This window comes from Myotis lucifugus, unplaced genomic scaffold, assembly GCF_000147115.1.
Source record: "Myotis lucifugus unplaced genomic scaffold, Myoluc2.0 scaffold_0, whole genome shotgun sequence".
NCBI classification, from domain to species: domain Eukaryota; kingdom Metazoa; phylum Chordata; class Mammalia; order Chiroptera; family Vespertilionidae; genus Myotis; species Myotis lucifugus.
In genome coordinates, this window is record NW_005871048.1 from 41804045 (window position 1) to 41831914 (window position 27870).

Genomic DNA, 27870 nt, shown 5'->3' on the forward strand with positions numbered 1-27870 from the left:
GACCGAAAGCTTGCATTTCAAGGCCCGTCTCCACCGCAGAAGTGCAGTGTCAGGTCCGCTCCGCTCCGTCCTTCCAGGAGGGGGCCCCCAGACACAGGGTTCTGAATGGTCTAACGTTACCTTCACTGACGCGCACGCTTGGCCTTGTCCTGTTTTTCCAGGTCCCGGGCTATTATTTAGACCTCGGTTGCCCGAAGCGGGGGAAAGTGCGGGTTTTGGAGCTGGAGCCAGCTGGCCCCCCCGCGCTCGGAGCCCCGCAGGTGATCCCAGGCGGCGCCTCCCGCGGTCACGTGGCCGGAGGGGCGGCGTGCGACGTGGGAGGCTCAGCGCCGGGTGAGCGCGGGGCGTGGGGCCTTGGGGCGCGGACGCGGCCCCGGAGGCGGCGGGGGGGTCCAAGTCGCTTGGCCGGGTCCGGGGTCCCAAACCCTCCCTCGCGAAGCGGTCCCCGGGGCGTGCTATACCCGCAGTGGGGACCTCCCGGGGGGGAGGACCCGGGCCGCGCACATCTGTGGAAACTCGGCGGGTTGTGGGCGAGCTGGCTAGTTGGCTGCTTTCCCGCTAATGCTGGTTTAATGGCCTGTCCGACATTGAAAATGTCTAAACTAAGCTGCAAAACCCCCCATTGTAAGGAATAGGTTTGAAAGACTGCTTCTGCCTCTCTCCCTTCCTTCTCTCTTTATTTTTTCTATTAATTTTGAGCCTTAACAGTGACAGCGCACTAAATGCAGTGTAGTATCCCGGATCGCTTCCTGGAACAGAAAAAGGACATCGGAAGAAAAACTGGGGAGATTCTAATAAAGTCTGTGGTTTAGTTCATGTTAACTTCTTAATTTTGATAAATGTACCCTAATATTAACATTAGAGGAATCTAGGTAAAGGATACACAGGAGTTCTCTGTATTATATTTGCAATTTACTGTGAATCTAAAATCGTTTTAACAGGAAAAGTTACAGAACAAAATCGTACGGTGCTGTGCGACAGGCCATTGTTCCGGCGGGGATCCGGTTCATTGCTCTCTGCCAGGCCTGACAGGAATTGTGTGTTTGACCAGCTTGTTTGCTGAGGCCAGAGTTGTTAGGCTGCTGGGCGTGGGTGCTCCTAGTCCAGTTTTCCAGGAGGAATCTGTTTTCTGTTTTAAATGTCTGTCAGGTATCTTTAGAACACTTGTTCTGCACAAGCAAATGAGACGCATATACAGTACTCCCTGCACTAGGGGTGTGTTCAGTAAAAACATTAGGGAAGAAGTAAGGACTGTTAAAAAAAAAACGAAGAAAGAAGAAAGGACTATGAAAAGGTTTAGTACAGAGCTAGAAGGGCTCAGAGGTAGGAGAAATCACCTCTGGCCCAGGGTAGCCTGGAGGGCCTGGCTGACGGGAGGCGGGGAAAGCATCCCTGGGGTGGAAACTGGCCCCAGCGGAGAGTTGAAGGTACCAGGCTGAGGCTACCTTGGAGCAGATGTAGGCCCTCTCACATGGAAGCACAGAGCACGCCCAGGGAGTACTCACAGTGGAAACAGGAAGTGAAAACAGGACTCTTGTAGCAAACAGGGCAATACTTTTAAATATATATATATTTTTATTGATTTCAGAGAGGAAGGGAGAAGGAGATAGAAACATCAGTGATGAGAGAGAATCACTGATCAGCTGCCTCCTGCATGTTCCACATTAGGGATCGAATCCGCAACCCAGGCATATGCCCTGACAGGGAATCGACCGTGACACTCAACCACTGAGCCACACTGGCCGGGCAATAGAGCGACACTTTTATAATATAGGCCATGGGAGCCATGAATGGACAGGCATCCCTCGATCTGTGCTTCGTCACAGTGTGTGGAGTAGATCAGTTAGGGAATTATTGGTTTAGTCCAGAAGTCATAAGAAATTCAGCCAGGCCTGTGAAGTTCAGGTGAAGAGAAGGACAAGGCATTGGGAGACTGTGGATCTAGAGGACCTGACAACTGAAGGTACCAAAGAGAAGAGAAAAAAACGCAGAGTTTTGGACCTGGGTGTTTTAGAGCATGGTTGTCGAGTTTGCAGAAATAGAGGATGCAGGAGGAGACGCGGCGGGAACTGGGGAGGGGAATGAATTTGTTTTTAAACAAGCTGTGTTTGAATTGCTGCCAGGATATCCTGCTGGAGATGTGTCTCTAAGAATGGAAGCCAAACATATACAGAAGGGACAGGAAGAGGAAAGGAGCCTGAGGGGGCAGATAAGAGAGAGTGGGGGGGGGGTGGCGGGAGGTTCTTGGCTCCCCCTCTTCCCCCCAGCTCCCCCACACCCCTACCCCAGGATTCCTGTGGGACCAGGGGCCTGGGCGTTAAGTCAGTAGGCACAGCTTCTGCAGAAGTGGAGGTGGCTGAGGAACAAGACTGGGTCTTGGATTTAGTGATTAGGAAGTCACTGGTCTCTTTTCAGAGAGTTGTTTTAGTGCAGAAGAGGATGATTGCTCAGTCTGCAATCTGTTCATTCTGTGGCCTTTCCCAAGTGACCAGACCACAGAACAAGGAGCCAGAGAGATGTTCCTAAGTTCTGGCTGCCACTACCTGTATAGTTTGAGGCTAGGCTGCCACTACCTGTATAATTTGAGGCTGGGCACCTGTGCCTAGACTGGCATAGTAAAAGACAGCTCGTATACCCTAACTGGTTTGGCTCAGTGGATAGAGCGTCAGCCTGCGGACTGAAAGGTCCCAGGTTTGATTCTGGTCAAGGGCATGTACCTTGGTTGCGGGCACATCCCCAGTAGGGAGTGTGCAGGAGGCAGCTGATCGATGTTTCTCTCTCATCGATGTTTCTAACTCTCTATCCCTCTCCCTTCCTCTCTGTAAAAAATCAATAAAATATATTTTTAAAAATACAGCTTGTAATAAAACCAGAAGGGCTCTTTCATTCTTAGCAACACCTCACAGTTCATAGAACTAGGGTTCCATGGGGCACTGTGGAAAATGCTGATACAGAACTGGGATTTCAGGGCTCTAAAGAACAAAAAAAATCGTGTCCAATTCCTTCATTTGACAAACGAAAAACTAATACTCAAATTCTAATTCATTAAACATTGCTTTCAAATATATCAGTGGTGCCCAGATATAGGGTTTATGGAACTAAGCATAACTCTCTAAAAAGTAATTATGCTTAAACCCATTTTGGAAATTTGAAGACAGGATCCAAGAAGTTAAATGACTCGCCCAGGATCACAGAATAGCATTAGTGGAGTGAAATTTGAACCCAAAACTCCTGAGGCCAGGCCTTCTCTGTTGCCCATCTACTGCCTCCCTGGTTGTCAACATTGAATGCATTTAAAACTAGTCAAATGGAATGTTAGTAATATGTTCCAAAAGTCAAGTTTAATTTGATTGCATTCCACATTAATATTACTATTAGTATATAAAAAGTGGGAGGGTCCACAGCCAACAGTTCTTGAATTACATTTTAAAAAACAGTAGAGCATTGGACCATGTGAAAGCTTACTATTATGTGAAACTCTTAATAGCAGGAAGATGTTCTCATTATGCCTGAATATAGGGGGTGCATTAAAAAATATTCTTAGCTAATCCTGTGGTTGCATATTCTTTCCCCTTATTGCTTTTTTCCTTTGTGTTAACCAATTCCGTTTTCTTCACTGCTGGCTGCCTAACCCTGACCACACCTTCCTTAACAGAGATATGAGGTTATAAACAGGAATCTGCTGCACTAGAGGTAAAACACAGCCTCTTAGGTAACAAATAACTTCCCATCTACCCTGACAAATAAAAATAGAACTTACTTATTTAGGAAGTAAACTTGTAAAGAAACCAAGATGATTTTATTAAAGTTTTGGAGGAAAAATGGGTCTGCCTAGCCGGTGTGGTCATGGTAGACACCAAGAGGTCATGGTCTGATTCCCGGTCAGGGCACATGCCCTGGGTTTTGGGCTTGATTCCAGGTAGGGGGCATGCAGGAGACAGCCAATAAATGATTCTTTCTCATCATTGATGTTTCTATCTCTCTCTCCCTCTCCCTTCCTCTCTGAAATCAATAAAAATATATTTTAAAAAATAAAAATAAATAAAAATGGACCCAATAGACTGTTGAGTGTTGCTAAAACTAGCTATTTTAAGCTTTTACTTTGAGTTCTATTAGATGTAGTAATAGAAACTTGATTTACTCTGATGTTAATCTCATTGAAATTCTCCAAATGATACAAAGCAGTGGCTAAGAGTGTAACAGTGTCTCTGACATCAGGGATCTGGATTCAGAATCTGGTTCCGGCTCTTGTTAGCTGTGTTACTTTACCTGTGTGCACTTCAATTTAACTGTACTTAGTAATAACAGTGTTGTCTTACAGTGTTTGTAAAGAATAAATAGAATAATCTAAGTAAAGCACTTAACATAGTGTCTAGAACACAGAAAGCAAGCAATACGTACTAGCTCGCTATTATTATGTTATTAAAAAATTGTTGCTGATTTAAAGCACCCATTTTAATTATTTTCTTATATAGGAGGGCACAATTGATTAACACACTTCTCATCTTGTCCCCTAATCCAGTTAAATTTCCCTTATTTTTTTCTGTGACTATCATATTATTGAGGTAAAATTTGCATATATGAAAATGCACCATCGTTAAGTATATAGTTGGATTCATTTTGACAACCATCGTTCTAGTCAAGATATAAGACTTTTCCACCATCCAAAAAAGTTCTCTCATGCCCTTTGAAGTTCACCTTCCCACCCTAGGCAACTGTTGACCTATGGTCTATTATGAACGTTAGTTTTGCTAGGATTTCATACAGTATGTGGTTCTTCAGTTAGTATAAATGTCTGTAACATTCACCATGTTGTTGCATATATCAGAAATTTATTATTTATTGCTGAGTATATTGTATTGTATTGTATGGATATACTGTAACTTGTCTGTTTCCCTGTTGATGGACATTTGGGTTGTTTCCAGGTTGGGACTAATTTGAATAATGCTTTGAACATTCTTACACACATCTCTGTATGAACATATGTTTTTGTTTCTCTTGGATAAATAACAAGAATGCAATTGCTGGGTCACTGTTGAAAAGAAACTGTCAAACTTTTCAGTGTCTGTACCATTTTATGCTCCCACCAATAGTGTATGTGGATGTCCACATCTTGGCAACACTTGCAATTGGCAGTAATAGGTGATTGAATCTCATTGTAGTCTAATTCGACAATTCCCTGAATGACTAATGATGTTGAGTGTCTTTCCATCTTTGTATCTTCTTTTATGATGTACTAGAGGCCCGATGCATGAAGATTCATGCAAGAATGGGTCTTCCTTCCCCTGGCTGCTGGCATCGCGTTCGCTCTGGCTGGAGTCGCCTTTCCACCTTCCTACACTGCCCAGAGGCCCAGAGTGGCTGGGGTGGTGCAGAATGCCCCTGGCCGCTCAGCGCCTGTGTATGCAAATTAACCCGACAGCTTTGTTGGGTTAATTTGCATACTCACTCCTGATTGGATGGTGGGTGTTGCAAAGGTATGGTCAGTTTGCATCTTTCTCTTTTATTAGTGTAGATTACCTCAAATCTTCTAAGGACCTTTTTTTTTCTTAGAGAGAGAGAGAGAAACATTGATCAGTTGCCTCCTGACCAGGGATCGAGCCCACAACCTGGGTATGTGCCCTGACTGGGAATCAAACCCACCACCTTTTGGTGTAGGGGATGATGCTCCAACCAACTGAGCCACACTGGCTAGGGCTTAAGGGCCTTTGCTTTTACACATTGAAAATATATGGTACTTTGACCCTAAAAACAACAGAAAACCCTTCATATGTGATCAGATCTAGTTGGCATCTATGTATGGTTTTAATAGTGGAAGAATAGGAGAGAGATATCAGTGAAAAATAAGATGTAACTATTTTTGAAAGACTGCATATATGAGATTTATTTTTGAAAGTCCTGGTAAGCAATTACTTAAACAGCGGGATATTTAGAAAAATATGTCAGATGTGTGTGGTGTTTTTTTTTAATGAGTCTTGTGAAAAGGATGAAATATTTCCTAATAACTACAGCAAAGCAGCTGTTTTGTAACATCTGGTGGTGAAAGCCCCTCTTAACTGTATTCTGTACTGGGCTGAGCATTTCAGGTGCTCTCCAGCCACCAGGTAGGCCACTGTCACCAGGTAGGTGCCTACGATGGTCTTCAGACCGGGAAGGCTCAGGGGTGATTTCCAGGTAGGGCATTTTTACCTGCAGATGTTTTCTTCTAGGAAGAAGGGCAGGCAGTTAGCCCCATGCTATCCAGTGTGCAGCCTTGCTGAGGTGATGGTTTTGTTTTTCTGCCCTAGAGGCAAGTTGATTTCAATCGCCAATCCTTTCTTGGCCTATTCTTTTTGCTGTCATTGGATGTCACTGTTGCATATGTGTGTGTGTGTGTGTGTGTGTGTTAATTCTCACCTAAGGACATGCTTAAAGAGGGGAAGAGGAGGGAGGGAGGGAGGGAGGGAGGGAGGGAGGGAGAGAAACATTGATAAGAGACAGAAACATTGATGTGAGAGAAACATCGATCGGTTGCCTTCTGTATGTGCCCCACCAGTGATCGAACCTAAAACTCAGGTATGTGCCCTGACTGGGAATCAAACTGGCAACCTTTCAGCGCACAGGTCAGTGCTCAACCAACTGAGCCACTCCAGCTGAGCTATTCTTTTATTAAACAGGATTTCTTGAGCACCGGTTATGTCTCAGTTTTAGGCACTGGGAATGAGTGGTGATCCAAAGAAAAGAACACTTCTGCCCTTGTGGAGCTCACATTTCTTTCTTCTTCTTCTTCTTTTTTTTTTAATATTTTTATTGGTGTGTTTTTTTTTTCAGACAGGAAGGGAGAGGGAGAGAGAGATAGAAACATCAATGATGAGAGAGAATCATTGATCGGCTGCCTCCTGCACGCCTCATACTGGGAATCGAGCCCCAAACCCGGGCATATGCCCTGACTGGGAATCGAACTGGTGACCTCCAGGTTCATAGGTCGACGCTCAACCACTGAGCCACGCCAGCCGGGCTCACATTTCTCTCAGGGCCACCCACAGCAGGTCTGGGCTCTGGTGGGGGAAATCTGAAGGGTGCCCTAGCTCTTGACAGGCATCCTAGGCAGGCTGGGGCCACCCTCCGCTTCACCTGGCTCCCTCTGCTGGGCTACCTTTCCCCTTTCAGAGGCGTGATTTGAAAATGAGTAAAATATGGTATGTTAGAAGGTCATAAGTGCCAAGGAGAAAGATAAAGCAGCTAAGTGGGGCAGGGAGAAGTCTGCAGTTTTAGACGGGGTGCCAGGAAAGGCCCCACTGAGAAGGGAAGACTGAAGGAAGGACCCACAGAAGGTGCGGAATCCGCTGTCAACTCTCTGGGGGAAGAGCGTTCATTCCCCCAGGCAAGGTGAGCGCAAAGCTCTGGGGCAGGAGTACTTGGCATGGTCCACAGCACCGCAGGCCAGGGCAGTCCGCCTCGGCCGAGGGCGGGCAGAGATGGGCATCAGGCCCTGCGCCACTGGAAAGGCTTTGCGGTTTGCGCTGGTTGCATTGCGACAGAGGTTTTGAACGGAGGCAATCTGATTTGAGAGGGAAGTGGGGCACCTTCCCCCCTCCCACCTAGGACTGTCCCACATACAAAACCTTTGCTAACAGTGTCTGCACAGGGGCTGTAGGAGGAACCGAAGAGCCCTGGGCACCTGTACTGAATAAAGGGCGGAGAGGGGACAGAGGCAGGACGCTGTTGGTCATTCATTGCAAGGCTCGTGTTTTTTTTTTTTTCAGAGACTTGTCTGAATTTTATGTAGCTCTTAGGCTGGTGAAAACAGAAGCTTTTCCTTTATAAGCTTGTATCTCTGTTTCCTTGGCAAAGACCCATCTGCTTTATCCTGATTAGCAGGTTATTCAGTAACTGCCTTTCCTGCTTCCTCCCCATTCGCTGCTTCTTTGAAATAAGAAGTGGGAATTTTCCTCACCGGTAAGTCCTTACATGTTGAACTGGATTGCGTTTGTGTGCTGGCGCTCCCTGGAAAACCCAACTCTCTTACCCTGACGGTGTTTTAACTACTGTTCTTCCTACCTGCAGATAACCTGGTTTTCCTTATGGTAACCGCGGCACCTGGCTGATGAGCAGGGCGTTGAGGCCACCGAGTGAGGCCGGGGCGCAGACCTGGGAAGCAGAGGACGATGACATGGCAGAAGGCGACTTAGGGTACGGCCTCGGGAGAAGGCCCGGCGGTATTTATGAAGTGCCAGTGTCACACTTGGTCACATCTAGAAGAAGATCAGATGAGACGAACTGTAGCCCTCCCCCGTTTCCCAGGAAGGGGGAAGAAAGAAGTGGTGCTGTTTGTCAGCGTTCCAGGCCTCAAGACACATACCGTGAAGGGCCCAGGACCCCCCATCACAGACGACACAGTAGCACTGGTAAGAATGCGTGTCCCCACCTCCCTCCCCACACAGGACAGTGGTCACCAGAGTGCATTTTAGAAATGTTTCTCTATTCACCTCTTGAGATTGGTGATGGTTCAAAGTAATTGATGTTTCTATTTCCAAGAATTGTTCAAATTGCGAAGTACACTAGTTATTCTGCATTAATACACATGTTAGTTATATCAGTGAATACCTACCTTGCTTTTTTTGTGTGTGATATAGTGATAGACTTCACGTATTCCCTTTTATTTTTTTCTTATTCAACAAATATTTATTGGGTACCTATTAGGTACCTGGGACATAACATCATTGTTATGGGAATAACAGCTCTGGGAATAACATCATTGAACAAAATTGTCCAGGGCCCTAATTGTAGTCTAGGAAACAGAATAAACCTACAAATCAGCAGCTGTATAACATCAGGCAGTGGTAAGTGAAGGGATAGTGAGTGATTGGAGGGGCTGTGGCACTGCTATTTTAGGCAAGGGTTAGGGGAGGCCTGCTAAGGAGGTGACATTTGAGCAGGCAAGCCCAGTGCTTATCTGGGGAAGGAGTGTTACCAGCAGAACACACACATTTCTGGTTATTTTAGGGATGTCATGAAATTCTCAAAAATTAGAAAAACAAAATTAATCTTGCCCAGCTGGTGTGGCTCAGTGGTTGAGCATTGTTGACCCATGAACCAGGAGGTCATGGTTCCATTCCCTGTCAGGGCACATGCCTGGGTTGGGGGCCTGATCTCCAGTAGGGGGTGTGCAGGAGGCAGCTGATCAGTGATCCTCTCTCATCATTGATGTTTCTATCTCTCTCTCCCTCTCCCTGAAATAAATAAAAACATATTTTTAAAACACAAAAAATTAATCTTCACTTATTATAACTAAAAATAAATTAAGCTATACATTAAGGAAAGAATAAAATGCAGATCATACTGTGATAGATACAACTCCACAGCGTTTGGGAACCCAAGGATGAGGCCTATGCCTGCGCCGTGGCACAGCTTTTGTGACTGTATCTTTTGTAACCCACATTGTAAAACTTCCCCACCAAAGTGGGACAAACACACATTAGAACAACACAAAAGTAACTTAAGAAACATGATTTTAGATTTACAAACAACATGTTGTAGCTGGGGATCTATCCCTATCCCGCAAAATCCTTCTTGAAATTAGGGTGGGATTATTTATATATTTTTCTCCCAATTTCTTATCATGCATAGGAATGCATACTGTTTTGCAAGCAAGATGTTGAAAACTGAATATGATGCTTTGTAAAAACATGGGGAAACCACTGGGATAGAAACGAGATGCAATAGCAATAGTATGAGCTCTTGTTTTGTTGGGTTATGGGCTTTTATCTTTTATCAAAGTTGACCTGATCTTAGGTAAGAATGTTGTGTGTTTCCTAATAGGTTGTTTCCAAATTACCAGAAATTTAATGGTTTAAAACAAAACACATTTATTATCTTACAGTTCTGTAGGTCAGAAGTCCCAAGCAGGTCTCACTGGGCTAAAATCAAGCCATTGGCAGGGCTGCCTTCCTTCTGGAAGCTTTAGGGGAGAAGCCGTTCCCTGGCCTTACCCAGCTTCTAGGCCGCCTGCATTTCTTGGCCATGGTCCCCTTGCTCCATCTTCAAAGCCAGCAGTGGCTGGTGAGAGTCTGACACTGACTCTCCTGCCTTCCTCTTTCATTGATAAGGACCCTGTGAGGACATTGGACCCACCTGCGTAATCCAGGGTATTCTTCCATCTCCAAGTACATCCCATCTGCAAAGTCCTTTTTGCTATGTATTCACAGGTTATGGGGATTAAGATGTGGGCATTGTCGGGGGCCATTGTTCTGCCTACCACAAGTATTAATAAAACAGAACCTGTCATTGTCCATCCAATGTCACTTTTGTCCCTCCTTTAAAACTTTGTATCATCAGAGTAAAAACATGAAGTAGGTTTTACCTTGGATACTGTCATGTTGATGAAAATTCAGAATAGCAAAGGAAAAAATTGTTTTGAGAAAATTTTAATATTCCTCAAAATATTCTTTCTAATTTTCTTCTTCTTATTCTTCTTTTCCTCCCACTTGTAACTTGCCACTTTAACGTTTTCCTGTTGCCAGTGAGACCGCAATGAAAATGAAGCTCCTAGAAAGCTCAGTGTAATGTCTCAGTTGATCACATAAGGAGAGAATAATTGAAGTTACAGGAGACTGCTAGTCATTCTCATTGGAAAGAAATTAAATTCAGGTTATTTCTTAGCTATTCATATCACTACATTGATCAAATTTAAGCCAACACCAAAACTTATTTAGTTCACTCACCAACATTCATGTGTTTTTGTATTGTGTTTGTATAGTAGTAATATGTAGTAACTGACCCAATTCTTAACAACAGTTTTTTTAAAATATATTTTTATTGATTTCAGAGAAGAAGGGAGAGGGAGAGAGAGATAGAAACATGGATGATGAGAGAGAATCATTGATTGGCTGCCTCTTGCACGCCCCCTACTGCAGATTGGGCCTGCAACACAGGCATGTTCCCTTGACTGGAATCGAACCCAGGACTCTTCAGTGTTCAGGCCGATGCTCTATCCACTGAGCCAAACCAGCTAGGGCAACAACAGTTTTATTTTAGAGTCCTTTTTAAAAGTCTTTTTAGGTTGAGGGGTGGGAGGGGGGTGGTAAGAGATCAACCAAAGGACTTGTATGCATGCATATAAGCATAACCAATGGACATAAAGACACTGGGGGGTAAGGGAGGCTGGGGGATTGTTAAGGGTGGGAAAAAAAGGAGACATATATGTTATGGGTTCACTCAGCGAGATAGACCACTGACTCAGAATTTAAATTTAAGAGCCTTTATTAAGCTGGCCAGCTGACCACAGTTACAGCACCCTGCCAAAGCAAAAGGCTGAACTGTAGTACAGACTGCAAAAGTTACAGCATTTTTATTTGCAAAAACTACAAAATTACAAAGCCTTGCTTATGCAGTTTGTTCCTGACACAGTATAGCATTATCACCTTCCTATCTATGTTTTCCTGGAACAGAGAGCACAGCATATTGAGGAGGGACATGAGACCATATCTCAAGGCCTGACCTGATGTCAGTACCTTCCTATCTATGTTTTCCTGGAACAGACAGCACAGCGCGACCCTTCTGGGTGAAGTGCCAGATATGCAGCCCAGTACAATATGTAATACTCTTTGTAATACTTTAAGCAATAAAACAATTTTAAAAAAAGTCTTTTTATTCAAAGTATGTATCTCTTCATTTGTGAAATATTTTAAGCTACCTATTTTTATCATTTTTTGGTTTATTACAATTCTCTTTGCAATTTAGGGGAAATCTATATTTGATAATTTGTAAACAAATGTCCTTATATTACTAGTTAAAGCAAATGTGTTTTTTTTCTAATAGATTCTAATTCGGAATTGCCAAATGTAGAGTTAAAGCAACGTCTTGATGAAACATTAGAGGTAGGTACTCGAACATAAAAATTCTCATGGGAATAAAGGCCCACTGGTAGATATTTTGTTTAAGGAATCCAAAAATTGTGTGGAAGGCAAATGTTGGCTTTCCAGATATTGTGAAGGAGCCATGTGGTAAAACTATGAGCTGGCCTCCTCAGTTTCTTATCCTCCTCATCTCTCAAAAAGGCTCTTTACGTAAATATGCCCTCCAGTCCCCCCCGCCACTACTGCTTCCCGAGTCTTCTCCTGGAGAAAATAGTTACCACTTCTTTCCATCTGTCTTTCCTGGCTTGAAATAACCTGACTTACTTTAACCTCTTTGAAGTCAAAAGACCAAAGACCAGAAAGTTTGCCAGGTGGCCGAGGAGGTGGCTCCTCCTGCTGGGAGTAAGAGTTCCTGGGGGGTAGGGTGCCTTTCCTGTGTTTGTGACTCCTGTGAAAGCTGCTATACTGTTTCCTGCGGCTGCTGAAACAACGTGCCACACACTCTGGGCTTAAAACAACAGATTTATTCTCTCAGCTCCGGAGGCCAGAAATCCAAAATCAAGGTGTGTGTGTGGGTGCATATTCCCTCTGAGAGGTCTGGAGGGGAATCCTGTCCCTCTTCCTAGCTTCCCGACAGTGCTTGCTTGCTCCTGGCATTCCTTGGCTCGCAGCAGCATCCCTTTAGTTTCCGCCTCTGTCGTCATTTGGCCTTGTCCCCTGTGTGTCCGTGTCCAGATTTTTCTCGTTTTATAAGGACACCAGTCATTGGGGTTTACCCTAATCCAGTGATGGCGAACCTTTTGAGCTCGGTGTGTCAGCATTTTGAAAAACCCTAGCTTAACTCTGGTGCCGTGTCACATATAGAAATTTTTTGACATTTGCAACCATAGTAAAACAAAGACTTATATTTTTGATATTTATTTTATATATTTAAATGCCATTTAACAAAGAAAAATCAACCAAAAAAAATGAGTTCGCCTGTCACCTCTGACACGCGTGTCATAGGTTCGCCATCACTGCATCCAATCTGACCTCATTTTAACTTGATTACATCTGCAAAGACTATTTCCAAATAAGGTCACAGTCACACTATCAGGAGTTAGAACTTGAACATTTCTTTTGGGGGGACACAATTCAACCCATAATAACTACTGTTGCTGTGTGAATACTCGTGTTTCCTTTATGTGGCCTAAGGAATTCTTTTTTCTTTCAAATTCTTAGCTGTGTGGCCTAGATGCGCAAAAGCAAAAGATTTGGGCTTTGAGTTACAAATGGCACCTGAATGTGAGGCTCTCAATTTTTGTCTGTCTGGTCCACTTATAGAGCCCATAGGAATTTCCAACCTCATTTATAAGGTCAGAGTGCATTCAGTCAAACTGAATATGGAGCTTAAATGTAGACTATCAAATTGATCATTTGGGATTGCCGATAAGAAGACTCATTTTATTTCTCTCCTCAGGAGGTAGAAAATTTAAAAACTGAACTGGAGGCCTCTCAAAGACAACTGGAAGGTAAAGAGGCAGCACTGAAAATTCTTCAAAGCATGGTAAGAAGTTTTTTTTAAACTTCCATCACTTTCACATTTCAGTACTATGTTGTATGGTTTTAGCTTTTAAAACAAAAGTAGCAGTGCTTAAGATAATTGAGTTTCTTTTTGAGGTCTAGATTTTTTTAACTGTTTTATTGAAGTATAATTTACATGCTATAAAATTCACTCGTAAGCATACAATTCATTTTTACTGAACTGAAGTTGTACAACCATCACCACAATCTAGTTTTAGAACATTTTTAACACCCCAAAAAGGAACTACATACACATTAGGAGTCACTTCCCATTCCCATCCATAATCTACCTTCTGTCTTATAGATTTGTCTTTTCTATTTCCCATCAATAGAATCATACAATATGTGCCTGGATTCTTTTGCACCTGATTCTTTTAGGTAGCATGTTTTTGAAGTTCAAGCATCGTATAGCCTGTGTCAGCACTTTCTTCCTTTTTATTGCTAAATAATATTCCATTATACAGGTTTGGCACATTTTGTTTATTTTTTTTATCCGTTCACCAGTTGATGGGCATTTGGGTTTCCATTCTTTGGGCGATTTGAATGTTTGTGTACAAGTCTTTGTGTGCAAATCCTTTCGTGCATGCTCACATCCATTGGGGAAGACCCAAACCAAGATCTTCTGACTTCTGAACTATCAAACACTCCACAAAAGGTGGTCTCTGTGGAAATTCTCATCTCAAATTACTTTTCTGTTGTCTTAAAATAAAAATGTAGCCCTAACTGGTTTGGATCAGTGGATGGAGCATCAGCCTGCGGACTGAAGGGTCCCAGGTTCGATTCCGGTCAAAGGCATGTACCTTGGTTGCAGGCACATCCCCAGTGGGGGGTGTGGAGGAGGCAGCTGACCGATGTTTCTCTCTCATTGATGTTTCTAACTCTCTATCCTTCTCCCTTCCTCTCTGTAAAAAACCAATAAAATATATTAAAAAATAAAATTAAAATGTTAACTTCATCATGCCTATAGGAGTGATTAGAAATTTTATTTGTACTGATATGATTTTTATTGTTCCTAGGCAATATTTGGCAAAGCCACAAGTCATACCCAGGCAGTATTTCAAAAAACTGTGGATGAAAAGAGATCCTTGGAGAAGGTATTTGCATTTTTAGCATAGATGTAGTTAATCCAACAAGCTCTCAAACAGAATTTCCTTAAAGGTCACCTGATTAATGGGTATGTTGTTTGTGCACACCCTCTGCTAGGTGTGCTTCACTTCATGTGGTTCCTTCCCTTTTGGAGCCTATAATCCAGATTGTCAAATGGGCAAAGAATTAAGGTTTCTTTTATTTCCTCATTTTAAGGTAGTAGGAGGCCTGCCAAGTTGACACTTCCTATTTTTCTTCTTTTCTTTCTCTGCTTCCAGAGCCTGCCTTTGTCTGGCCACCTCATCTTCACTAAAACAGTAGTTAGGAATCACCCTCGAAGGTCCTGTTCCTGTGCTGGTAGTACTCTCCCTTGATGAAACGGTCCTGGGTTGAGACTTCCAGGAGTGTATTTTGCTTGTGGAGTCTGCATGGGTTAGGGCACTGGTCGGCAAACTCATTAGTCAACAGAGCCAAATATCAACAGCACAACGATTGAAATTTCTTTTGAGAGCCAAATTTTTTAAACTTCAACTATATAGGTAGGTACATTGTTATTAACTTAATTAGAGTACTCCTAAGGCTTAGGAAGAGCCACACTCAAGGGGCCAAAGAGCCGCATGTGGCTCACGAGCCGCAGTTTGCCGACCATGGGGTTAGGGGGGTCGGGGAGAATGATGAGAAATCTAGGTTTGGACCAGCAAATTGTTAACCTAAACAATTTTAAATTTCTCCTATAGTAAGTAAGCTTTGGCAAAGCTCTTTTGAGTGCTAAAGAGGTATGTTATGTGTGTTTACAAATGTCATACTCTTTTTGAGCAATAATTAGTTTTTTTCCTCTTGAACCTATTTCTGTGAAATGATTATATTATTTAGTTCAGCTAGTCACAATGTCCTGAAATGCTATTTTCTTTCTATAGGAAATAAATGCCTTGCAGTGGAAAATAGAATTTGATCAGAATAGAATTAAAAATATAGAGGAAACTTGGACCCAAAAATATGACAGGTTTGTATATTACTATTCTATAGTTTTTCTTTGTGAATCTTTAAAATGTTTGTAATTCAAATGTAGCTTAGGCCTTCTTCTTCCTTGAGCTAACTGTATTATAAAATTCTTATTGCTTGTCCACTTACCAGCTCCATGTCTTTCTGTTAGTTTTAATTTTCTTGTTTAAAAAATAGTATAAACTGTATTTTTATTATTTGTTATGTTTTTATTGATTTTAGAGAGAGAGGAAGAAACTTCAATTGGCTGCCTTCTGCACACCCCCTACTGGGGATCCCGCCTGAAACTTGGGTGTGTGCCCTGACTAGGAATCGGACCAGTGACCTCTTGGTACATGGGACGAATCTCAACGGAGCCATACTGGCCGGGCTAAACTGTATTTTAATTTTTTTACTTTTTTTTTTTGTTATTCCTCACTTGAAGATATTTTTCCATTCATTTTTAGGGAAAGTGGGAGAGAGAGGGAAGACAGAGAGAAATACCAATGTGAGAGAAACACATCGATTGGTTGCCTCCTGCACGAGTCCTGACCAGGGCCCAGGCTGGGGAGGAGCCTGCAAGTTAGGTACGTGCCCTTAACCGGAATTGAACCCAGGATCCTTTGGTCCACAGGCCGACGCTCTATCCACTGAGCCAAACTAGCTAGGGCTAAACTCTATTTTTAAAAACAATGTAAGAGTCATTGTTTCCCAAGTTATTTTAGCATTGACACTATTTTTTCAAACAAAATCTTTTGATCAACTCTTTCATTAGTGTGAATTTAATTTTAATTTTTAATCCTCACCCAAGGATATGTTTATTAAACTGAATTAAAACTTCAGTAAAGAGAATGAATATTCAAAATGGTTGCCTTAGAGCTATTTCTGGTTCTGATTTTTTCTGAGCTGTACTGAAGGGTTTAGAGTATGTTCAAAACCTTTCCACACTCCTTTAAACTGTCTTTATTTTGTAACATCTAAATTCTAGACTTTTGAAGTAGGAAAAATTATATTTATTATTTGTGCTATATGGGATGAAAACATTCTGATATAAGTACAAAGTGCTAATATTTTAGTTATTTGGTGGTTACTTTTTTCCCAGGCTAAACTGTGAAAATGCAGTCCTCAAAGAGACTTTGAAACTAAAAACAGAAGAAATTAAAATGCTGAAGTCTGAAAATGCAAGTAAGAGTGGTATTTTGATGATTCTTTTAAAATATTATGTTAAAAGATTCATTTTATGTAGAATGTCCTATGTTAATAACATACATATCAATAGAGATGAAGTGCTAATATTTAGAAGTAATATATTCTAAGAATAATAGAAGAAATGCATCATTTAGGTGTTTTTAATTTTAAAAATGTTTTAGGTAAAAGTCATGTAACAAAATTACCATTTACAAGTGAACAATTCTCGCCTTAGCTGGTTTGGCTCAGTGGTAGAGCATCGGCCTGTGAACTGAAGGGTCCCGGGTTTGATTCCGGCCAAGGGCACATGCCCAGGTTGTGGGCTCGATCCCCTACAGGGGGCGAGTAGGAGGCAGCCAATCAATGGTTCCCTGTCATCATTGATGTTTCTATCTCTCTCCCTCTCCCTTCTTCTCTGAAATCAATAAAAATACATGACCAAAAAAAAAAGTGAACAATTCTCAGGGGGAGGAGATGGGTGGAGGTGGGAGAGGGTGTATGGGGGATAAATGGTGATAGAAAAAAATAAAATAAATAAAAGTGAACAATTCAGTTGCTAATTACAAAATACTCACAGGTAAGTAAGTCATAGGAAAGTCAATAATATTGTGATAACTATGTATGGTGCCAGTTGGGGAACTAGAATTATCAGGGGAACACTCTGTAAAGTATATGATTGTCTAACCACTAAGCATACACCCCAAACCAATACATAATAATAAATAATTTTAAAAAGTGGAACCATCTAGCTCCATAACATTTCCATCACTCTAAAATAAAACCTCAAACCTATTAAAAATTTCTCCCTATTTCTCCTTTATCATTTAGCTTTTATACTCCATGTAAAATAAATGGTAGAGTACCTGATGTTTGAGGAACCTGAGTAGGTGTAGGTTCTCTTGGGACACTAGTAGGGAAAGTTTGTAAACATATAGTTATTTAACATTAGTTTCTTTCATAAGTGTCTTCTGTGACTTTATCACTAATACGGTCATCCTTAATTTTTCAAGATGATATTTGACTCATTAAGAATTAGAAATTTTTGCCAAAACCGGTTTGGCTCAGTGGATAGAGCGTCGGCCTGCGGACTGAAAGGTCCCAGGTTCGATTCTGGTCAAGGGCATGTACCTGGGTTGCGGGCACATCCCCAGTGGGAGATGTGCAGGAGGCAGCTGATCGATGTTTCTCTCTCATCGATGTTTCTAACTCTCTATCCCTCTCCCTTCCTCTCTGTAAAAAATCAATAAAATATATTTAAAAAAAAAAAAAGAATTAGAAATTTTTTACATTTGCAGTTGACCCTTAACAACACAGAGGGGTGGCCCTAGCCAGTTTGGCTCAGTGGATAGAGAATTGGCCTGTGGACTCAAGGGTCCCAGGTTCGATTCTGGTCAAGGGCACATCCTGGGTTGCGGGCTCGATCCCCAGTGGGGGGTGTGCAGGAGGCAGCCAATCAACGATTCTCCCTCATTGATGTTTCTATCTCTCTCTCCCTCTCCCTTCCTCTCTGATATCAATAAAAATATATTTTTAAAAAAATCTTTAAAATAAACAACACGGGGGGAGGTTGGGGCATCAACCTCCGTGCAGTCAAAAATTCACATATAACTTTTGACTCCCATCCATCTATATTTGTGGGGGATTGGTTCCAGAACCCACTATAAGGGAGATCAAATACTTGTATGCTCAAATCCCCCATATAAAATGGTATGGAGCCCATGCTGGTTTGGCTCAGTGGATAGAGTGTCGGCCTGTGGACTGAATGGTCCCAGGTTCGATTCCAGTCGGGGGCACATACCTGGGTTGTGTTGCGGGCTCAATCCCCAGTAGAGTGCATGCAGGAGGCAACCAATCAATGATTCTCTCATCATTGATGTTTCTATCTCTCTCTCCCTCTCCTTTCCTCTCTGAAATCAATAAAATATATTTTAAAAAAATAAAAAATAAAAATAAAATGATGTGGAACAATGCATACAATCAGCCCTCCATATCCATGGATTCCCAACTATGGATTGAAAACAGTATTTCCATCTGAGGTTGGTTAAATCACCAGATGCAAAATCCAGGGAAAAGGAGGGTCAAATGTATGTTTATTGAAAAAATTGGTGTATAAGTGGACCCACGCAGTTCAAACCCGTGTTGTTCAAGAGTCGGGTGTATATGTGTGCACTCCCCCCACCACACATCCCTTATATAATGAGCTACCTTACGACAAAAATTAATGAAAGAATATTAAAGTGTTTTAAGAATATTAAGGTGGTACCAACTTTTTGTAAAATTCTAAGAGAAGATATTGATTCTCCCTTCTGAACAGAAACTATTTTAAAGTGGTGGCTTGAAGGGGACAAAAATAAGTTCTGAATTTGGTCATGGCCTGAGATAGGCACTTTTCCTAGTGTAGTTGCGTGAGTTGTGGCGATGCCCCGGGTGAGAACACACACACAGTGCTTCTCCGTACCAGTGATTTGAGCAGAGGAGATTTCTCCTGTGTTAGGTTAGTGCTTCAGACAGAAGCTGCTCATGACAACCCCTCCCCTTCCTCCCTCCCACTCCACCCTGCGACAAGAGGGGGGAAGTTACTGTTTTCTGCTCTCCAGTAAATAGCAGAAGTGTTCTAAATGGTTTGAAATCCTCTTGTGAAAATTCTTAATAAAAAATCTGATGGAGTTTGGATCACTGGTATGTTTTCTTGTAAATATATTTTTATTGATTTCAGAGAGGAAGGGAGAGGGAGAGAGAGATAGAAACATCAATGATGAGAGAGAATCATTGTTGGCTGCCTCCTGTCCACCCCCTACTGGGGATTGAGCCCACAACCTGGGCATGTGCCCTTGACCAGAATTGAACCCAGGACCCTTCAATCTGCAGGCTGATGCTCTATTCACTGAGCCAAACCAGCTAGGCCGGATTGCTGGTACATTTGACAAAAAACAAATATGATTATCTCTGGTTATCTCACTATCTACAACGTCTCTGACTAATTTGCCTTTGTATATTTTCTCTTTGAAAATGCTACAAATTTTCCGAGTAAATGAAGACTAGACTTAGGCTGCAAAGTTAAGATACTTCCACTTAGAAGTAATAACATTTTACCTAGTGTTACACATGTATTCTCTCACTCCATCCATACCCACTATTCTATCAGATTTTCTGGATGGGGCCAAATTTTGTGGGCAATGCCTGTTGTGTACGCATTGCTTGTAAGGAATGAGTATAGATGTTGATGTAACAAGATTAGGTGAGACCAGAGTTAGCCCTCATAACTAACACTTTCTTGTATGGCCCTTCCTAGGCTTGAATCAACAGTATTTGGAAGCCCTTGCTATGCTTGAAATCAAACAGCAGAAGATGGTTCAGGAAAACACGTGCGATGCTAAAAGTGACTTTACAGAGTTTTCAGGCCTTGAGGTAGGTAAGCAGGTATGAAAGCTTAGAAGGATGGAAATTTTCTACTTCCCATCGTCACCATCTGTTACACATTCCAGGACAGCACCATACTTACAATTTGAGACTGAAAGGCCCATGTGTTTGTCTAGTTCAGCTCTTGCCTTGCTGGTACCACACCCTTCATGCATGTCATTCTTGGAGATTAAGGGATATGTTAGCCATTTACTTCCTTTTATTCCTTAGTTTTACAGTTTTAGCAGAAGCTATGTTAGTAGGGCCTCACATTATATAATCATAGATTTTTTTTTTAGGAGTGGACAGATGTTTGCTTTTCTCATTGACATTAAAATTCATTCATTTTCGAGTATGCAACTCTCCCTGACAGGAGCCAGCAGTAATGAATGCTGGGCAGCAGGGCCAAGTCCAGTCACAGGAAGTCCACGTTGTGGATGTTAATATTGACTTCACTAGGTCAAGTTCCTGCCAAAGATTCAGAATTATAGGAAACTGGTGCCAGGTTAAAGGTGAAGGTGGAGAGTGAAAAGAAGGAAGGTAGAATTCCATTATGTTTTTTGTCCCAAGTACCAACATTCTTTCCTTGTTTGCATGTAATTAACCTTCTCTTGGATGCTGAAATGCTGGTCTCATTTTTCTTCTGTTTTTCCCCCCCCAATTTCTTTGAATAAAATGCTTGACTAGAAATGTGTGTGGGTATGTGTGGGTGTGCCCCTGCATTTGTGTCCAGCTAAGCAGTGTGACACTTAGTAACAGGGTATTGCTTTTGGATTTAAAGCTTGCGGTCCTTGGAGCCTGCCTTTGTCATGGTCCTGGAGGGAGCCCCTGTTCCTGTGCCAAAATGGCGGCGTCTGCTCAGAAAAGGATTCTTCAGCTCAAACAAGAGGTATCGTATTATCAGAACAGTAAAAGCCTTGGTTTTGTTTCTCTATTAATAGTAGAATAAATGGAAGTATTTTCAATTATTAGCTTAATTTTACTAGTCATTGGTGATGGATCTTATGCTTAGTTTTATAAAATAGCATTAACGTATAAACTGGATATGGTTCCAGAATACAAATAGTATTTGGCATGATACTGTAGCCGCATAAAGTTGTTTGCCTAAGACTGTAGTTAATACTTCCTAAATTCTATTTCTTTTGTTTATACTGTATACTAGAGGCCTGGTGCATGAAAATTTGTGCACTCGGTGGGGGGGTCCCTCAGCCTGGCCTGCACCCTCTCCCAGTATGAGACCCCTTGAGGGATGTCCACCTGCTGGCTTAGGCCTGCTCCCCAGGGATTGGGCCTAAGCTGGCAGTCAGACATCCCTCTGGCAGCCCGGGAGCCCTCGGGGGATGTCCGACTAATGGCTTAGGCCCGTTCCCCATGGGGAGTGGCCCTAAGCCGTTAGTTGGACATCCCTAGCCAGGGGTCCTCAAACTTTTTAAACAGGGGGCCAGTTCACTGTCCCTCAGACTGTTGGAGGGCCAGACTATAGTTTAAAAAAAAAACTATGAACAAATTCCTATGCACACTGCACATATCTTATTTTGAAGTAAAAAAATAAAACGGGAACAAATACAATATTTGTATTTGCATGTGGCCCGTGGGCCATAGTTTGAGGACCCCTGTCCCTAGCACTGCCACAGAGGCGGGAGAGGCTGTTCAGCGCAGCAGCAGTGGCAGGAGCCTCTTCTGCCTCTGTGGAAGTGCACTGACCACCAGGGAGCAGCTCCTGTGTTGAGCGTCTGCCCCCTGGTGGTAAGTGCGCATCATAGCGACCTGTCGTTCCTGGTCATTCCGCTGTTGGGGTCAATTTGCATATTACCCTTTTATTATATAGGATTGGAGGAAAAGGTGCACTTCTACTTAAAATTGCTAGGATCTGCATCACTGATTAATGAGATCAACATGAAGCTTATTAGAAGAGCAGTGAGGTTCAGTGGAAGGAGCCTTTGTGCTACCAAACCTAGCTTTGATCTTAGGTCCATCACTGTCTAGCTCTGGCTCTGGACACATACGTTAGACAAAGGGTAATAACTAGTTTGGAGGGTTGTTGTAAGAAATAGAGGAAGTAGATATATATTTAGCACGTGCCCAGCATTTAATCAAATGGTAGCTGTCATTTTAGCATGGGCCATAATTTTAAAAATATTTTACCTTTACTGAAGGTATGAAATTTAAAGTCTTCAGACTATATGGAAAAGCTAACAGCTAAATATTAAGAATTCATTAGGAGAAGCATATGATTACATAGATCAGAGTAAGGGTCAACTATAGGAGGTGTCTGAAAGATATTCAAAATCATTTTCAGTGGTATTGTCTGGAATGGCCCACCGGAGTACTGAAATGCAGGCTTTGGCAGTCTCCCTTCTCCCTAGTGGGGCAAAACACACACAGGGCATGTCAACGATAATGAAGTCCAAGAGAACTGACAGGCACCACAAGGGGAATTTCTGGTAATCCAGTTCAGAGTGGGCAGCTCCTGCCAACGAGAACGGGCACGTACTAATTAAAGCAGATGAAATAGACCAAGGACAGAGTAGTCACATGCTAGGCAGGGAGATTGCATTAGCTAATCTGACTCAGCATTCAGGCAAGAATTATTCTGGTTTTGCCTCTGACACCTTTCAAACTTTCTTTCAAAACCAGCTGGAACTTTTGCAGAAGAGAAAAGAAGAAGCTTACATAATGGCAGATGCATTCAGAATTGCATTTGAGCAACAATTAATGAGAAAAAATGACCAGGCACTAAGATTGACACAAATGGATAATAAAATGTGTAAAAAAGAAACAAAATGGATAAATTTGAAGCACCTTAAAGAGGATGGTAAATATGAACTATAATGACAAAATTAGGTATAATTTCGGAAGTTTTTGGTTATAATCAAAGTTGATTAAGCATATTTAATACAATTGATAATATAATTAAAATTTTGCATACAGTTGTGATTTAAAATTTTAGTATCTATGGGAAGAAAGGGATCACTGGATGTTACATATGTAGATGAGCTATTGGGATTAACAAAGCCATAAAATAACAGGATAATTGTTGGTACTCTTTTAATGGCATTCCACATTGTCCTGAAATTAACTCCTAAAAGTTTTTGTGACATGAGACTTATAGAGGCCATTAAGCAAATATAATGGTGAAGTCCTCAACAGTACTTTATAGGAAGTACAAAATCAATATTTATATGGTTGTTTTCTATAATTCCTTGACAAAAACTTCCATGTCCAACTCAAGGTAGGTGATTTTGCCAGGGAAATAAGACATAGTCCATGTGTTTAGCCTTTTAGGAATCAGTGGGAAACATTAAGAATATTTATTTCTACCAAGGACAACAACTGTGTGGGCGATCATCCTCGGGCATCTCTTCTCTCCGCTATGCCCTTGATAGGAGCCACACTGCAACTATTTCAAAGGAATACTCTTTGAGGGCAGCATTGTAGGGAGAGGAGTGATGGGAGAAACAGGAAAAGGAGGGGCAGACATGATTAAAAAGTAATCTTATGAAAGCTTGTCACATTGTCACTTGCATAGAAGGCCCGCTACTATGTATGGATATTGGCCATAAGGGTAGTGCTATGTAGACCAAGCTGGGTTTTTAAGAGGTAGATTTGTACTCATTTCAGCACTTGAGTATGGACTCATTTTATTATTTTTTAAATATATTTCTTTATTGATTTCAGAGAGGAAGGGAGAAGGAGAGATAGAAACATCAATGATAAGAATCATTGATTGGCTGCCTCCTGCACACCCCCTACTGGGGACCCAGCCTGCAACCCAGGCATGTGCCCTTGGCCAGGATCGAACCTGGGACCCTTCAGTCCACAGGCTGACGCTCTATCCACTGAGCCATGCCGGCTAGGGTTGGACTCATTTTATTATTATTTTAAAACATATTTTTATTGATTTCAGAGAAGAGAGGGAGAGAAACATGAATGATGAATCATTGATTGGCTGCCTCCTGCACGCCCCCTACTGAGGATCAAGCCCATTACCAGGAATTGAACTGTGACCTCCTGGTTCATAGGTTGATACTCAACCACTGAGCCACACCGACTGGGCTGGACTCATTTTATTTATTTATTTTTTAATCCTCACCCAAGGATATTTTTTTCCCATTGATTTTTAGAGAGTGGAAGAGAGATGGAAAGATGGAAAATACCGATGTGAGAGAAACACATCGATTGGTTGCCTCCTGCACATGCCCTGACTAGGGCCACGGCTGGGGAGGAGCCTGCAACTGAGATACGTGTTCTTGACAGGAATCGAAACCGGGACCCTTCTCTCCATAGGCTGACACTCTATCCACTGAGCCAAACCGGCTAGGGATGGGCTCATTTTATATTCCAGAATTCCTGCCTTTCTTTAGGAACTTTTCCATAGATTGATAGGTGTAGTTCCCAGTCTTTGCTTTCCCTTAAGGCACTGAGAGATTTAGAAGCAGAATTTAAATAATTGATTCATCTCTGAAAAGATGTTACAAGTCCTTACAAGTTTCAGTAACTCTGTGTTTCTTAGTGACAAGATTCTAATTTTACTAGTACTATATTCCAATAATCTGAGCAGGTATAGGATGATTATTACAGGTCATTTTCTTTTGTGTGGTTAACACTGAAGGCATCAACTTTTCTTCTTGAGACAAGTCCTAAGAGAGAGTTTACAAGCACAGGTCCTTTTTTAGGCTGAATGTAGACAGATTCATCCTCTCATTGAAGCTGCGAATGGTCAGCTGGTCTGGTGTTTCCACTTTGCACAGTTGCTCACAGAAGAGATCAGGTGTGAGCCCCAGTCACTGGTTTATCTGCTCTCGGTTTCCCAGGAGACCATTTGCAAAGCATTCCAAAAGCAATCTTGACATTTTCTCTGTATAAATCTATTAATTTTGTACCTTGTACTATAAATTGCATTCTTTCTATGGATGAAGAACATTAGTGCACATATTTCAGGTTGTGGATTTTTCAACATTGTCAGTACCTGGGCTAGATGCTTTCACAACTGTGGGTTTTTTTGTTTGTTTTGCTGGTAAAACAATTACCACCTTAGCCATTTTTAAGCAACATTAAGCATATTCACATTGTTGTGTAACCATCACCACCATCCATCTCCAGAACTCTTTCATTTTCCCAAACAGAAACTGTACCAATTAAATGCTCACTGTCCGCTCTCCTCCAGCACCGGATGCTCTATTATTTAATACCACAGCAACCTTGAGGCACAGGCACTATTCCTATTCTAGAGGTGAGGAAATGAAGCTCAGAACTTGTCCACGGTCATGCAGTTAGTGAGTGGCTAAGTGAAGATCCAAGTCCAGGTCTTCCTGGTTCTAAAGCAGAGTTCACATGGTTCAGAGGCCACTGGCCTATAGATATGTTTTGTGGGGTCTGCATGGTGTTCTCAAATAATGTGGGTAAGTGGCTGACATTTAAAATTGGGAGATATCACATACAAATCTGGATTGCTGGCTCCTCTGGAGGACTTAGATGATCTGGTAGCATGGGCTGCACTCTCTCCCGGGGGCAGCCATTGCAGCCAGCTGAGGAGCGGTGATGCCACAAATGGCAGCGTGTTGCTCTGGATTCTCACTGTGGCCCTCTCCTTGCATTTACTATCTTGGCGCTAAAGCCTGTGCTTTTCCCCCTCCATGGTGCTACCTGACTCACCTGTGTTAGCAGTGTCCTGAGGAGGACAACCTCCTGACCGAGTGAATTAGCCTTGGGTCAACGTACCTCTTTTCCTGGAAGTACTACATCCTAAGTGTCTTTTTATGTCTCAGCTGGATTTTCATGTTTAATTTTAGGATCACTATCACAGAGGACTAAGAAGACCTTAGGGCAGAAACTGTTGGGTATGCTCCCTGCAGAAAACAGTTCTAAGAAGACTGAAGACCAGGATAATCCTCAGGAAGTCTTTAAGATGCTAATAGATTTGGTTAGTATCGTTGCTTTCTTTTTGCTTATTAATTCAACTCTTCCACTCTACACTTAACCTTTCTGCCCCTTCATCTCCTTAAACTCTCTGCATGCTCTTCCCACTTAAGCTCCACCTCTGAAAAAACAGGGCTCCCCATGATTAACTCCAGGCATCTGTCATCTGCACTGAAATGCAGTTTATGACAAGACCTTGTACTTATCCATCCACTTCCTCAGAGATCCTCTAATCACTGCCACATGCTTGAAACCAGTCCTGTTATCCCCATCTCACAGATGACCAAATTAAGAGACTCACATTATATGAACATGCTTATCTATAGGAGAGTGTTAGTTATTTGCATATAAATATAAAAACAATTTTATATTTAACTTCCCCTTCTTTTACAGAGATAAGTACCTGTTGATTTTACATGTATATATACTTGTATATGTATTTCCTCCTCCCTTCAGATGACTTAAAATTTTCAGCAGAAAGAATAGTTTTCTCGCCCTGGCCAGTTTTGCTCAGTGGATAGAGCCTCGGCCTGCGGACTGAAGGGTCCCAGGTTCGATTCTGGTCAAGGGCATGAACCTTGGTTGCGGGCACATCCCCAGTAGGGAGTGTGCAGGAGGCAGCTGATTGATGTTTCTAACTCTCTATCCCTCTCCCTTCCTCTCTGTAAAAAAATCAATAAAATATATTTTAAAAAAAGTTTTCTCTTCTTCCTTGAAAAAATATCCTCCATAACTTGTAGCATGAAGCTTGGGAATGAGTGGACACCTAATTAATTTATTCATATTGACTGACTTGACAGATTGAACATTGTTTAAAACAGTTTGGCAATTTCTTTTTTTTTTTAATATATTTTTTTTATTTCAAAGAGGGAGAGGGAGAGTTATTGATTGGCTGCCTCCTGCACACCCCCTTACTGGGAATTGAGCCTGAAACCCAGGCATGTGCCCTTGACCAGAATGGAACACGGGACTCTTCAGTCCGTAGGCCAACACTATCCACTGAGCCAAACTGGCTAGGGCCAGCTTGAACATTTTGAAAAATGTTTCTGACTATAGTTCTATACTGTTACTTGTTGACTAACTGGTACATGTTTAATTCCTGTGCATGCAGCTGAATGATAAAGAAGAAGCTTTGGCTCATCAGAGAAAAGTTAGCTACATGCTTGCTCGGGCACTGGAAGACAAAGACATAGGCTCAAGAGAGAATAAAGAAGAAAATCCCATGAAAGACAATTTTCCATTAAAACACCCCAAGCAGAAAACTTCAGAATTCTCTGTTTTGCATGATCCTGTACATTCAAGTGTTCACATTTTTAATTCTGTGGGCTGTGTTTGTTCAATCCAACACCTTCATACAGATAAAAACTATAGAAGAACTCTGAAAAGATCTCATTCTTTGCCACGAAATATCATCTTTTGAAGATAAACCAGTTGAAATTAGAACCGAGAACTGTGTATGTCAAGAGACTTTGAAAAAGGATTGTGTAAACATTGCCACATCTTCAGAAATTGTATGTTTTCCGGGTTTCCTAAATTTTAGGAGGCAGCTTAAATACTCAAATGTTTTCTATAAGAAATTTTTTAGTATTCTGTGATGACATATTTATAAATTACATTACTGTATTTTATAAAATCTTCATTATTTGCCAACTTCTTAAAAACAAAAATATTATTTTGAGAAAAGCAAAAAATTATTTACTATTTAGAATGACTATGGGGATCTCTGACTGGCTCAAGCAAGAATATAATGTAAATTAATGCTCTAAGAAATAACAATGCCTACGAGTGATGGAATGTTAATTTTTGAAATACATTTATCATGTTTTATTTGTGTGTGTTTTTCAGGATTTTTCATTTGCCACATAACATTTTTATAAAATTTCCTTAGGTTAATCTT

At 41.8% G+C, this 27870-nt stretch overlaps 1 protein-coding gene across 6 annotated transcripts; it reads left to right on the top strand.

The window, feature by feature from the left end:
• Positions 1-44: 44 nt before the first annotated feature.
• Positions 45-27806, top strand: CCDC125 (coiled-coil domain containing 125). 6 transcript variants are annotated; one of them, XM_023751071.1, is made up of 14 exons: positions 49-333; positions 8047-8387; positions 11800-11858; positions 12373-12400; positions 13059-13192; positions 13297-13383; positions 14417-14494; positions 15404-15489; positions 16570-16652; positions 19948-20063; positions 20836-20943; positions 22692-22869; positions 25847-25977; positions 27085-27806. In XM_023751071.1, exons 2-14 carry the CDS (start codon positions 8087-8089, stop codon positions 27391-27393), a joined length of 1698 nt encoding a protein of 565 aa, XP_023606839.1. In that variant the 5' UTR covers positions 49-333; positions 8047-8086; the 3' UTR covers positions 27394-27806. The 6 variants fall into 6 exon arrangements, 5 of the variants coding, with proteins under 5 accessions (XP_023606851.1, XP_023606839.1, XP_006081437.1 ...); XM_023751083.1 differs by lacking the exon at positions 22692-22869 and having other exon boundaries at positions 45-333; positions 19948-20067; XM_006081375.3 differs by lacking the exons at positions 12373-12400; positions 13059-13192 and having other exon boundaries at positions 8047-8172; positions 8284-8387.
• Positions 27807-27870: the final 64 nt, after the last annotated feature.